The 15850-nt window shown below is 31.2% G+C and overlaps 1 protein-coding gene across 1 annotated transcript; it reads right to left on the bottom strand.

Moving 5' to 3' along the window:
* Positions 1–2164: 2164 nt before the first annotated feature.
* On the bottom strand, positions 2165–3452 carry LOC149563585 (endochitinase EP3-like). Its single transcript, XM_089826781.1, has 3 exons — positions 3000–3452; positions 2669–2789; positions 2165–2586 (listed from the first exon to the last, which is right to left on the bottom strand). The coding sequence occupies exons 1-3, from the start codon at positions 3424–3426 to the stop codon at positions 2289–2291; spliced, it is 846 nt and encodes a 281-aa protein (XP_089682907.1). The 5' UTR covers positions 3427–3452; the 3' UTR covers positions 2165–2288.
* Between the last annotated feature and the right edge of the window lie 12398 nt (positions 3453–15850).

The following is a 15850-nucleotide window of genomic DNA, read 5'->3' as shown; positions in this document are numbered from 1 at the left end:
GAGGGAAGACATAATTTATTTTTGTCATTGTCAAGAAATATATTTGAGATGAGAAATTTTCCATCCTCCGAAATTCCAACTTCCTACTCGACACAATAAGAAATCAGGTCTCTTGATCTCACAAACTACAAGAACTAACACCCTTATTATGATTGAAACTTATTTCAAATACAATGATAGAAAAGTGGATATTTGATTTGGTTATAGGATAGATTTCTTCCTAGCATAATACTCCTCCATACAAATATATATTTATTTTCTATTGTAAAAGAGCATAAACAATGTGATATATATTCCTCGCAACTATTTATCATCTACAACCAAAGCTTTAATAACAACTTCGCTCTTTTAAGGGCCAAGTTTTTTGTGACAACATAATGAAAATTAAAAAACTATCGACTTAAATATAACTTAAATCATAAATTTTTATTTTTATTTTTATTATTAAATCATTATTTCAAGGCTTCATATTTGTTAAATAGTGGTTCTCACTATTTGGTGAATACTAAAATCTATTAAATGTAATGATAATAAAATAATGTCATATTTTATAAAGATGATTTTAACATGACATTAATGAGATTAATAGGAATTATGGATTTATCGATATTATAAAATAATTAATTGATAATTAATCTTTTTGATATGTAGATAGATTTCAAGTTTTCTTTTGAGTGCATGGAGGGGTTTTTTTTCATGAGTTTATAGATAGGTTTTGAGAAATTTTATTACAAATTGGGGTGATCTTGAGTTCATTTCTAGTTTAATAGCCATTGAGAAGATATTCGATGAATTTAATTTATAATAATGTTTTTATAAGATTAAATCTCTATCAGTGAGTAATAAAAGTTATTATAATTTTAAAGAATGTATCAATATGATAAAAAATCATTGATCATTAATGTAGTCATTTTTTTGGTGACTAATTATTAGTCACCAATTGTTTAATCATTTATGTGATCATCTATGTGGTCATTTATCTTTGTTTGACCTTACCATTTTATCTAGTGACTAAACTAGTCATTTATTTAGTCACTTATACTTGTAATTTACAAAATACTGCTAGAATGTGATCACTTTTTGTCACGTGACTAAAATTTTTAGTCTTGTGACTAAAATTTTTAGTCACATAGTCATTTATTTGCCAAAATTCTACTAGTGATATATCCATAGTCATATATTTTATATATTTCTTAAAATGACACTTTAAATTCTCATTAAAAGTTACAAATTCTTGTTTTATAAGTTTCATTTCTCTAAAAAATTACATATTTTTATTATAATTTACAAATTTCTTATTTGAAGAATATTTATAAACTTGAATAAAATAAAATAACTTACAAAAACTTATGTGTTTTGGAATATAAAATAAAACTCAATTAATTTTCATGTAATTGTATCAATTTGTTATCCATATAAATAATGGAATAATTAATTTATTAAAATCATAAATTATAAGATTTAAACAGTATGCAAATAGTGATGCAACTGAAATGTAGAATAATTCTATGTGTTTATTGATCTGTTTAATTTTAATTTCTGTTTAAATTTAAACAGTTCAAATGCTGTCATTCATAGTTTAAATAATATAAATATAAATAAAATAGAATAAGAGTAATAAAAGTATGTGGACAGACTGAAGTCAAGTTATTTTAAATAGAATTAGGCAGGTCATGAATGGATAGGAGATAGGGTTGGACATCATTGCTTCACCTCTGCCTATAAACATCACACTAACTACTGACTCTTAGACTAACAAATTTGACATGCGTTTTACTTAATATTCCACATGATAACCTTACTCAGACTCATAGATAATATTTGATGTTCAAATACAACCTTATCATATCATAGTCATATCATTTGAGGGAGACTTCTGAATTTCTTCATTGCAATACAAAAACTATCTTACCACCCTTAAAAATTATGCGTGACTTACAATATATATCGACTCTGAAGCATTCAAGGTACTTTTATTAGTTTATATTTAAATCTAAAAGAAAACTGAAACACATTATCATTATGTAAATTGTAAATCACATTGCAAAGTGTATTTTCGTGTGTAAAATGAAACTACAAAATTTTATCTGAAACAAATAATCAGAGCAAACTCTGAAATCTATTTGAATTTCAATATCTTTATTGACACTGGAAAGACGACATCTGATGTTTCAATTAAGTTAAAATTACTTTATTTAGCAAATGAATTTCAATAAAGTGGACAGTAGGGCAGAATATATTTCATCTGCTGTCTTATTTTTGCCATTTTAGTTGAAACTTTTAAAAGTCTAGCAGGAGAGATTGGACCCTGGATCCACTCCCAACTTCGAGCAGTAATTTTTGTAGTAAGTTACACGCTTGTTTACGGCGTCTGTGTTACCACCGTTACATTCGATGGCGCCATTGACAGCTTGGATTGTTGCTCCGAACCCTTGTCCAGAGGTGATGGCGGTATGACAGTTGCTGTTCTTCATCCAAAACCAAACTGCCGTCTTGAACGAAATGGCGGCGTCATTTGCTACCTTCTCCGGCTCATTCAACCCGTCGAATCCAATGTCCTCTCCTGCTGGACCATAGTTGAAGTTCCTGCAACACTCAAACATATTAATATCAAGTAGAAAAAATCACCAACAACGTATAAAGCTCAAGTTAGAATTCATCAATTTACCATGATAGCTGAATGGGTCCACGGCCAAAGTAGCCTTTGCCTCCAACACAAGGATACTCAGTGTTGGTTTCATCGCAGTAATCCTTCGATGCACCATTGATCTCTTCAATGTAACAGAATGCTGCAGAACAAAATTCTCTCATTAGCTGTAAGTTTCTAATGTAGGAGGAATCTTCATGTATTATAATAATTAATCGTAGGAGATCTTGTGTTCGAATTCAAACTTAATACATAATAATAATTAATCACAACAAAAAATAATTAATCTAGACTTCAGCCCATTACCAAGAAATTAACAAGAAATTAACATTGATTGACATTAATGACTTACATCCAGTCTCGTGGGTGACATGGGCGAAGAAAGCAGCGAGTTCTCTCTTAGAGTCGTCAGAAGTTCCAGTAGTGCCAAAGCCAGAGTAGGCGTTTGCAGCCTGGATGAAACCGTCGTAAGTATAGAAGTTCTTTCCAGCGCAAGAGCCGTCTGCAACGTTGAGAATGGCGTCAAACAAATCTTTGCTTATGACAGAGGAAACAGCGGTGCCGGAGCCGGTGGAGGGAGTGGGTGTGGTGCCAGTGTAACATGGGCCTTCTTTGCAGCCAGTGCCGCAGTAATCATTACCAGTACCGCAGTATCCATATTGACTGCAGCACAAATTGCTCGAACACCCGCAATTCTGTGCAGAAACACAGCTTCCAAACAGAAATACAGCAATCCCCGCTGCCAATACCAACATTGCAATATTTTTTTCGTTCCCCATGATCTCTCTTATATCTATTTTACTCTATTGTACTTTGGTTGCATTTGTATTATTCGTGTGCCCGTATTTATGGATTGCTTGGAAGAAATACATGACGCGTTTACGCGCTATCTTCTCCATTTGAGCTTTGACGGGAGTGCATTTTGTGTTATTCATTCGACGAAGACATAGTCCAAGTTAAGCTATTATTAATATTATTTGATGACTTTGATCTTACGTAGCCTCTTTATTTGACAGATGAAGCGTTTTGACGCTGAAGTCCCCTCTCATCTTCTAAATGGCTGGCTGTGTGGACATGATTCTTAAATCTGCCTGACTCGGCTTCCTACTTGACTCTGGCGCATTTTAGACAATCACGTACAGTTTTGTATTGATCTGACTTTCAAAGCTTGGCCAAGTCATATATCGATTCCGACTTTAAGACTTTAAAACTATGTCCAAGTCAAATATAAATTGATATTATTTGTAGTGCCTTTTATCATCTATTTTGTTAAGTTTTTATTTACCAATACAAGCAGTAGACTATAATAGCATCATGTCAAGGATAGTGATTGTGATTCAATGGCAGCAAGGAACATTAGGGTGATGAGAAACACAAGTTTGAAATAAGTATCTGGTAAATTTTTGTGTCATCTAAAAAATCAAAGTCAAAACATAGTGTAAATCTGGAACAAAATAACTTTTAGGAGTTACTAGAGGAGACAACACTAGCAGATAATTAGACAAAGGTGTGTGCTAAATAAAGAAAATGGGAAAGGACATTTCAAAAATAAAATTGATTTATATTGATCAAAGCAAGAATATAATTTCTATTCTTTGTTCTTTTATTTTTACATGTTTATAAAATTTGGCCTATTTGAAAGGAAGAACTAGTCTAGTTCATTTTCGTTTATAAATACACTAGGGAGCATTCATTCTTAAAACACATAAAATTTGTAGCATTATGTAGAAAACATAGTAGATTGGACAAATTAGAGAGCTTATATACTTTAATCTCAAAAGTTGTCCCATCTACCAACTATGGTCCTCATGCAAGTATATAATTTTATAGAATTCCAAAAAAAGCTTCTATTCTTTTGTTTGTAGAGTGTGAATTTTAATTAAACTCATACATCTAGTATATTAAAATCAATTTGTTTGACCATGTTCATAGCTAAAACTCTAAAAAGAAAAAAGATTGAAATGTGTCCATGTTATTGAAAACTCCACTCAAGAAAATTAAAGGTACAAAAAACTTTAAAATGTGCTTCAATGCCATAAACACTACTAGTTAATTTATATTAGCCTAATGGTTTTAGGGATTTGAGGTTTGTTTCAATTTAAAGAAATAGAGGTAAAAGAAGTATAATCCACTTTGAGTAAGTTGTCAATCATAATACATTAAATACATATACGAGCATTCATGCAAAAATACACAAGTTTTGTTGTAGTAACCCAAAAACATAGTCGATTGTGCATATGTCATGTGAAATAGAAAACATAATAGATTGGATAGACAATTGAAATCAATAAGGTTTTATACACTTTCCTCTTTCTATTAGGCTTTATCATTATTGGATGTAATAGTCTTTTATAAGTATAGGATATATGATGATTTCAATAATTTGGTAGTGTATATCCTATAAGTATGACAACATCTAGAGTTTTCTTAAAACATTATAATGTTTAGGAAATGGACCAAAATATTGGGCATTAGAGGAAGACAAAAGAAGTCTATCTATGTAGTGGTTCCTTGCTTGACCTTGTGTTTTATCTTTGTAATGCAAATAGTTTCAATTCTACGTAATAATATTTAGAAGATAGATCCACTACATATACTATATAATTCATAACAGGTATATAAAGTCATCTCATTGACCTTATGATCTAGGATAGGTAGAGGAATCTCCAAAGGATATATCCCAAATCAACCAACAAGACTAACACACAAAAACACAACATAGATAGGAAATTAACAAAATCCAATTGAATATTCATAGATTATAGGGAATTTTGATTACAATCTGTTGGGCGTATGACCTACCTAGTTGTAGCTTTCTAATTATAATAGAAATCCCACATGCATGATTAATTGATCAATATCGTAACCTCTAGATCTTGTCTTCTCAGAGTTATACTTGTAAATATCAATTTTTTTACATAATATAACTATCAGAATATGTAGGTTGGTTAAGAGATCACAATTTTCAAAATCAAGAAATGTATTACAAAAGATAGGTGTTATCCCAAAATGAAAATTCACCAGCCATGTAATCAATAAACTAAGGAGACATAACCTTACAGATAGGTCCATATGGTATCCACGAATGCATATTTAAAGCTACAAAAGATTACACAGACACACAAAATTTGCATAAGCAAACTGCCACACACTACATGTGGTGCTGAAGATGAAAAAATTGGAAGCCATAATGAATGAAAACATGCTAGTAATGGAATATTAATAACCATAATAAAAGGTGTAAGATCCATGATAGATCCACTCTAAGAACCAATGCTCATAGAAGAAACAAAGAAATAACATCAAGACTATTCACATGATTAGGTATCTAGAAATACAAAATAAAGAAAATCATTTTGGTTAATGCAAGATTGCTAATTGTGATCACCCAGAGTGGTCCTATAGACTATGAGCCCCTCCTTTCTAGCAACTTTTTGCCTATTTTTCAATCACTTATCTTTGATAAACTCATCATTTTACTATTTATTTGATTATAACCTATGGTTTGAACACTTTATCCTAAGTCTTTTATTTAATTAAAAGAAATTGTCCCCTTTTAATTGAATAAAGTCCCCAAATTCCTTTTATTCCTAAGTGTGCATATGAAAAGCATTTTCCTATTTTAAAAAGAAAAGAAAAGCATTTTTGTCTACACATGAGAGGCATGCTTTTCAGTGTGAGATGAATCCTTATTTTCAAAATAGCTTTAATTCTCCTCCAACATCTTTTTCCTCTTAAACACTATTGTTTATCTTTATTAGTTGAGATTCTTGTGCACAAAGTCAACATGAGACTCATTCTCCACCCTTCATTTTGCCACTTAATCTCTATTGTCCATTTTTATTTAAAATGAGGCTCTCTCCCCACTCTCACATATCTTACACTCTCATTTTATTTTTATGTTTTAGGTTTCATTATAGAGCACTTGGAGCACTCACCTTGCATTTACTTTGTTTAGTTTCCTTTTATGCATATCTTAGCTCAGATAGTCTAATTAGGGGTTTTGGTAACTTTTTGTTAGCTTAGATGTTGCATCTCATTTATCTTTACTTGCATTTGTATTACATACTTGGTTATTGGATATTAGTAGTGTCACCTCCACTCCTTTGAATCTTTCATTCTATGGTGCACCTTGCAAGGGTTTCCTAAGTAGGTTCATTGGGAAGCCACCATACTACATTGCACTCATACACATCATAGATAAAGAGTTATAGGATGCCTCTTGAGATGCTCTTTATGATGGTTATTCTTGATAATAATGATCTATAAAAGTGTTACACTTTTTGCACACACATTTTTGGCACCCATTGTAGGACTGGACTCTTTTGTTGTCACTCCATTTCATTAGTTTTTCTTAGATTTTGTACTTTCAAGTTCAATTTTTTTTTGTTTTGCATCCATTAGTATTGTACATAAAATTTTCCATACTATAGTACAATACTTTCTCCTACTATAGTACAACACTCTTCCAATTGTGTAGCATATTGGTACTATGCACTTTATCATATTGCCTCTTATAGAGTGTGATATTGGTTTGACACCTTATGTCATACTAAACTAAACTATTGTATGACTTTGTTAATGTGTATAGTGCAATACTCTATCAGCTAGAAAAGTCTCACCTAGGCTTGCATAATCTAAGTCTAGGGTTTTCATTTTCACTTCTAAGATTTCATTTTTGGTTCTCTAGCTTTCTAACAGGATCTAACAGTGGTTTTACAGGGTTACTTTAATTTTGTCATGTTTATTTTATGCCCTAACCTTTTGGATTTGTAGGAACACATTTTCTTGATTTATTTTCTAAAGGAAAAAATCTCAGAAAGGGTTAATAACATTTTTTGTAGGGTTGCCCAAGAACAAAAACAAAAGAATTTTCTTGTGTTTTCATTTTTTTTCATTGTGCTTGCATCTACTAGTTGTTTCATTTGCATAGATACATAAAATTCACAAGTAAGCTTTATCGATAGGAGAGTATGTTCTTTTCCCTTGACTCAAATTAGAAATCTTGAATGATCATTGGATGAAGAAAGTGGATGATATATTCCACTCGTTAGTGGTCCTAATTAACTTTCTTAGTGTATTTGGGGGAAGCATTGTGGAATAGGAGAGTATGCTCTTCACCTTCTTGGTGAGTCAAAAATCTTGACCTCCTTGTTGTGGATCCATTTTGTTCAATTCCTAGTTATATTTAGTCCTTTAGAGGGGACAATATTGGTGGAGAGTTACCAATAGAAATGACCAAAAGTGGGAACAAGAAAAAACCAACTAGTTTGATAGACAATAATCAAAAATCCCCTAAGAAAGACAAAATCCTTGGGGGACATAACACTTGACTTGACTTAGTGAGATTAATTGTTGCATTGTGACCATGAGGAAAACATTAGATGGATATGCTTAAGATATTCTTGTGGCTGTGAAGCCTTATCCTATATTGGGTGTAGGAGGGGTGTTATTGCATGGAACCATTATACAAGACCTGATATAGGAAATGTGGTTGGAATCATAGTTAGATTTCAAGAAGATACTAAAGAGTTACACCTTACATCAATGAAAATAATTTTTAGATATTTGAATATTGTAACAACTGATCATAGTTTATAGTATGACATATCACATGATTTCACATTGTGTGTGTACATTAATACTTATTGGTAAAGAAGTGTGGATGATAGAAAGAGCACCAGTGATGGGGCATACTTCTTGGGAGGAAGATTGGTTTCTTGGCTGATCAAGACACATTATTGCATTTCACAGAGTACAAAAAAAGCATAGTATGTAACAACAACAAATAAATGTAATCAAGTTATTTGAATGAAGTAAATACTTAAATACATTGAAGTGAGTTTACTAAGCTTATTATCATACATTGTGATAACACAAGTACAATGAGTGTTTCAAAGAATCTAATTTTACATTCAAAGATAAATCATATATCTATCAAGTATCAATTTTTGAGAGAGAAGGTTGCATAATAAGATATTAGGTTGGAATATGTTAGCACAAAAGAGAAGATAGAAAACATATTTACAAAACCTTTTGCTAAGGATACATCTGAATATTTGAGATATATAATTTGGGTTATGCTCCAAACTACTTCAGATAAGTTGATGTAGAGATTGTATCATCCTAGTTTGTAGTTGAGAACTATTTCTTTTATCTAGACTGGATTCTTCATGCTTCTCCTATGGGGGAGTATCTATGTTTGAGCTAAGTCATAAAGGACTCTTGGTACTAGTATTTGAACAATGTCCTTGGACACTTGAGCTTGAATGTATTATTTTGGAAATGATTGAAATTAGAGAATTGACATAATGATACCTTTTTCATTGATGTCAGTGAGGGAGAGATTAGTATATGATAAATATTATTTTAATACAGTCTTGATGTGAAAGAGAGATTATTCATTAGGGGGGAGAGTAACACATTGATTGAAATATTAGGGAGAATAACATCTTCCTTATGCATATTTAATATGTATGAGCTATATGTTTGTATTCATTTGCAACATGAATAGGGGAGTAAAGGCGGACATGGAGGAAATAAATTTTGTATAAATTTATGGACCTTCTTAGATATTTTTCATCTATGTTGCCATCAATACTAAAGGGGAAGATTGTTAGCATGAATGTTGATAGTATTCTTATGGGGGAGTATAATAGCATTTCTGGAGACATGATTTAGTGCTTATTTGTTACATTCATGGTAGTGTGTGTGTGTCATTGATATCACCATATACCTTATTTGATGAAGATTTCTAGAGTTGCATAGGAAGATGCATTTGCAGGAGTCAATTCTCAACTAGTTGGGATATTTTCTATTGGACACATATTTAGATACTATAGTTAAGTGTGTAGAAAGAGATGTGTAGTTATGATAGAGTTATATGATGTTTTCTAGAAGTAGATTTTAGAGAGAGTTTATAGAAAGAGGGTATTGGTAAATTAGTTGTATCACTTGACTGTGATGAGATTTTTTTAAAAATATTTAGAGGATTTTCAGAGACATATTCAAGATGCTATGTTCTAGATGGCAAAATCAAATTTGCAGGTTGAGACAACTTATGAAGTCTATTCATCATGTTTGTTCTTGTGAGATGACTATTGATAAAATCATTGTGGAAAGAGTTTAATTGTAATGTAATATGTAATGTAATATATAATGCAATATCTTAATGATATCATGTATTATCATTATAAATTGAGAAAGATTCAAGGCCAACTCAACACTATTTTTAGGACTTGGTATAAAGAAAAGATCATTTCCTTGTGGAAATTCATCAGTGAGATTATTTGTGGTTATATGATTTTTGATATTTGGTTCTGTGAACTTAAGTGTGAATTTTTATTTGAACAAAGGAGAGACTGATATTAAGGATGTACAATAAGGTTCAAAGGAGTTTTATTGGAAAAGAAGTTTCTATTTAGTTAGTTCAAAAACTTGATAGATTTTCCTAAAGATTTTTTAGTGAAGACACTTTGAGGCTATTCAGATAGTGGGTTTGGTTGTCCTCCTTTTAACTCTTAATAGGGTTTGCACAACTCCTAACAAAGTTGGAATCTTCTAATAAGGATTCAAAGTCTCTTGATATGGACTAATAAGCATTGATTGTATTTTCTTGGCTCCTAATATAGTCCATCCTTTCATAAGGATATTTTATATTAGCACATCATCTTGTGGGCATCATTCCCACTAGGGTTTTCCCCCTTATCAAGGGTTTCCCTAGTTAACAATATATCTGGTGTTATTGTGCAGGATTATCTCTTTATGGTGTAGCATTGATTATTTACATGTTTCAAAATCAATAAAGATATTGAGAGTTGTTTTAAGTGCATAACATATTCACACCCCACAGAACTATCTTGGTGGAATTTGCATTCTAACATAGAGACCACATAGTGAAGATCTGGACACCTAATAAAAAGATAAATAATTTAAGAGTGATGGGTTCACCAAAATGTATCATAAAAATTAGGGTAATGTGAATTTATGAGATATATTTTAAGACATATTGTTTGAACTCCTAAATTTAAGTGTACATTAGGGAAAGAGAAAGAGGGATCCTGAAGCATAATCTTCCAAAAGGGCCAAATTAGATTAGCACTACCGAAGGTGGATTCAAGGAGTTCTAATTATGAATAAAAGTCATTTTAAAAGATGTATACTCAAAAGATATATTTCTATAATATTTTATTTCCCTCTAGTGTTGTGCTATTAATTTATTTGATTAAGTTTTGTTTGATGCAAGTAGATTAACAGATTGAATTATAGATACTATGTACACATAAAATATCTTTAAGCATGTGAAAGAATAATATATCATACATAAAATTAAGTTATATAAAATGAAAAATGAGGAATGAAAATTACCTTTTGGTCCATTAGGAATGAATTAAACTACCTTACAAATTATGTCTAAAACTTGTACACAACTAGATATCAAACCCTAAAGTTGAGATCGATTGATCTAAAAAAATTAAAGTCAAGGAGGAGATGGAGGGTCAAGTAAAACTTGTTTTTATTTCAAGGTCATCCTTAAACCACTTTTCATGAAAAAATAAGATTCAAAAAGTCTCGTAGAAACCTAAAACCATAGTTCTAAATTCCAATATGTGCATCTATTACAAATCTTCTCCTATACATATAAAAAATGGATTTTTTATTTATCGATGGGGGGGAGGGGTGAAGAGGGTGGTGGTTTCCTTGGTCAATCCTATATTTGGATTTAACTATGAAATTAGAAAACATGTGAAAGAGAGACAAATGTAAAGATTCACCTCCCTCACTAAATCTTTATGGATAGATTCAGTTTCTTTATTGAAAAAGATGCATAGGTTATTTTATGTATATAAATGATGCAAAATTATAATATAGGATGTATCCAAAAATTAAATCATTCAAAAAGTGCTAAATAATAGATCCACAGATGTACGCATGCTCTTGAATATTGAAAGCGTTGAATGCTTGAATTCTTGTCCAAGGTTGATGAATAAATGTTTCCTTCCTTGATGACTAACTATGCTATCTCAAGTAAAGAAATAATATATATCTTGAGAAGGAAATGAGTGAATGATGGTGTTAAATTAGGACCTTTAGTGAAACCTTTATTTTTGGACTTGAACTCCTTGAATGCACATTAAAAAATTGCTTGCAAATTTGATGATTTGAATGTATTCTTTCTCATAAAAAAATGATTTATTATACTTATAATGGATTTTTTTGGGGATAATGGGTGATAAAGTGAAGTGATTAAGCATCATTTTATACAATTTTTGGGATAAAAAATTAAAAGAGTCAATTGCATTAGGTAGTAAATAAACTTTAAAACCCCAAGACAAGCCTAGAATCTTGAGAGAAAATGCATATGGTTGAGGTCAACTTTATCCTTAGCCAAGGAGATTCTCTGCATTGGGATGTTCTCCAAAAGATAGAAAAAGAATGGTTTTAAAATAGACAAAAACCTAAGATAAGGCATAAAAATGATCATAAATGTATATAAATGTTCTAAGAAATCATTAAAAGGAGGGATAAAAGGTATTATAAAGAGAGTGTACATGTTTTAAGATGGTATAGTTACACCTTAGTTTTATTAAGCCTACATGTGATCAAAATCTTAACCTCGAGTATCAAAGGGAGTATGGGATTTTTAAAATTTTAATATTTGTGTTGATAACTAGATTATATAAAATTTGAGCAATAAAAATTCATAGAACCCTAAAGAACACGTGCATGCAAGAACCAATAATAAAGAAGTAGAGAGAAAAAAAAAACAAGGTTTTGGCTCTAACAATATACAAGATTTTATTATATCAAGCTAAAAGAATTGAATTATAGAATACAAATGATCAATCCATATAAAGAGAGATCAAAACCTAAAAGGGAAACCCTAAAAAGTAACTAACCTACGTTTCATTATAATAATTAATAGAATAATTAATTACTATATGCCTAATTTTTAGCTTACATAAAATAGAGATGTGAGTTAACAATAAAATGAAAATGATTTAATTAATAAGAAATTACCTTTTTACTTTAAAAGATCTTATTTTATAGGTAGTTCAAAATAAATGATTGAAGCAAAAAAAATGATATAAAGAAGACTTTTGACTTGATCCAACTCAGGCTACAACAAAATTTGTCTAGGCTTAAAGGTAGGAAAAATGAATCACCACATTTCTTATCAAAAGGAAAATATGCCAATAAATTGATTAACAAGGTTATAATGATGAGTTCAAAACCTATGTAAATTATTACAGAATCAAGTTTATAATTATCTATGTTATGATACATCTCCATTGGTGCATGTAACTCTATATAGAGAAATGAGAAAAGGTTTGATTTATTTGATATATACTAGAGTAGGCAATAATTTTGTTGTTAATTATTCATCAAGATTCATATAAGAACAAAAAATATCTCATTGGAAATAAAATAAATGGATACCAAGGTATATCTATAATACAAGGAATCATGGATTGGAATATAAAAGTACTAATCAATTCTTATTGATATGGTATAAGTTGATGCATATTATGTAGGCTAAGTTGGTGACATGAAACCCACTTCAAGATTATTATTTTTCCTTGATTCAAGACCCATTTCTTTGGAAAGTACAAAGAAAGCCATAGTTTCTCATTCCTTAGTAGAGGTAGAACATCATGAATCTAGTGTAGTATTTTTAAATTAGTTTGGCTGCATCAAATGTTAGAAGGATTGCAAGAACCACAAAATTATCAGTATAATCATCTATTATAATAGTTAGAGTGTTCTCAAGTATGTTCGTAATCTATTCTTTCATACCCAACAAAATAATATTTATCTTCAATTCTATTCAACTAATGAGAAATATGCTAATATCTTTACCAAGCATATTGCATTTGTAAAGTTTAAATCTTTCTTGGATTCTCTTAAGTAAGTTTCAAAAAAATGATGTAATAAAAAGGGAGTGTTAGATATTTCATCATCACCTAGATAGGTTTATTTAACTTTTGTTAGTCATTTTATGCTCCTTATTATTTTTCTATGATTTTTTATTATTTCTTATCTTATTTAAGTTATTTTTTGAGCCTATGAATAAAAAATTCTTCATTAATTTTATGTATAAGTATATCTCATAAATTAGAACAAAGTATTTGATTTATTTGAAAATTATAGTAGCGAAGAGAAAATTTCATCCGAATGAAAATAATTCTTATGGCACCTTGGGAAAGTAATAGGATGAAATAATATCTATATGTACCATGCATAAATTATCTATCTATGTATAATGTACATGTGATAAAAAAAATTCTTCAACCCACTCATTCCATCCAATCTTCACAACTATTATCATGTTATGCAATTCACAAAATAATCTCATTCACGCCCATCAAAACCAAGATCAGTCCCTACTAAAGGGAGATAAGGAGAGACATGTCAACTAGGAAGGGATAAGGATTAAATAGATAACACTATATCCAAGGAGGTTATCAAGATGCCATGTGACCTCTGGGAGAAGGAAAATTTTAGACTAAAGCTATTGAGGAAAGGGTGACCCAAGCTATTGTTGAAACACAAGTTCAACTTGAGGAAGTGTGAATTGATGGGTGATAAGCTATGGAGAGATGGGTCAAGTTGCTCCTCTCTAAGAGGGACTCTCATGGTCAATCTTCCTTGTCTTGAGATTCAACTTCCCTCTGAGCTAAGCTCTCCACCCTCAGTTTTGGGTATACCTTTAGAGATGGATAAGGGGTGGAAAGAACCCAAAAGGAAGATGTGGATAACTTAAAGTTGATGTGGGCTTTGAGGCAAGAATTGGAAGGCCTCCAACAAGGATAGAAAGAGATAAGAAGACTTCCCAAGATATTGCAAGTGGGTCACAAAGAACCTTGGAGGATACCCAAAGAGGTAAGAAATGAAATTAATTTTAGCAAACATTAGGGGCTTCAATAGACCGGGGAAACAATTTTAAAAAAAATATATTATCAAATTTCATATGGTAGATATAGTTATTATTCAGGAAGTTAAGATGAGTGAACAAAACTTTTAAAAGATTCCCAACTATATATGGAAAGGGGCAAAATATTTCTAAGTAGAAGCCAAGGGTGCATCAGGGGGGATTGCTACTATGTGGAATCCTAATAACCTAAATGATATGGAGTTCCACTGTTACCCCCACTTTGTTGTCATTTTTTTTAATGAGGATGAAAATAACTGGGTGTTACTAAAGTTCTATTCCCTAAATACTAGGGGAGGGAATCTCCAACTCTAGGAGGAAGCCCCTAAATGCATGAAGAATTGGAAGGATACTTGATTTATAGGTGTAAGAGATTTTAATACCCCCTTATACCCATCAAAAAAGAAAGGTGGTTTGGATGATGTCTCTAAGAGAATATAGGATTTGGAGGGATTCCTAAGAAAAAATGACCTCATGGATATTGAGATGTAGGGAGTCTAATTAACTTTGTCCAATATATGTATGGAAAAAAAAGCTTATCTAGGTAAGGCTTTTTAGGGTGCTCATATCACCAAAGTGGGGTATCTTGTTATATACTTCTCTCTAGAGATTCCTAAGATTAGTCTCAGACCACTCTATGCTTCTATTCACTTGGTCTACCAATAATTTCCAAAAGAAGAAGCCATTTTGCTATGAAATAATGTAGCATTCACACTCTCAGTTTAGAGACTAGGTTAATTACTGGTGGAACACTAAAATTCAGGGAACCGTTATGTTCCAGATAGCAAGGAAGCTAAGAATTATCAGAAGTGAGGTTATCAAGTGGAGTAAAACCTATTTTGGAGATATCATCAAACAAAAAGTATAAATTGTAAGTAAGGCGGAGGAATTACATGTGAGGATGACAGAAGGAGACCTCTTAATGGCTACCCATGAAGAGGAACAGGGCCAGAAGAGGAAATTGAATCACATAGTTGGAAGAGAAGAAGTCTTCTAGAAACAAAGATCCAAGGTTCAATGGCTATTGAAAGGAGATAAAAACACAATTTTTTTCCATGGGTCGGCCTCTAATTATAAGAAAAGAAACACTATTAGGATGATGATTAATAATGTTAATGTTTAACTCAATAATAAGGAGGAAGATGGGAGGTGGACTACCAGCTATTTTCAAGATATATACAACCCCTGAGAAATTTAGGTTAACCCTTAGCCTGAGACATGCTTCCTGAAAGTTTTATACCTAGTTTTTTATGATAGAACTAGCCAAGACC

The sequence above is a fragment of the Cupressus sempervirens genome, chromosome 4 (genome assembly GCF_028749045.1).
Source record: "Cupressus sempervirens isolate cs-2001-9-10 chromosome 4, ASM2874904v1, whole genome shotgun sequence".
Classification (NCBI taxonomy): domain Eukaryota; kingdom Viridiplantae; phylum Streptophyta; class Pinopsida; order Cupressales; family Cupressaceae; genus Cupressus; species Cupressus sempervirens.
The sequence above is the reverse complement of the archived record's forward strand: the minus strand, read 5'-3'. Positions and strand labels throughout refer to the sequence as shown.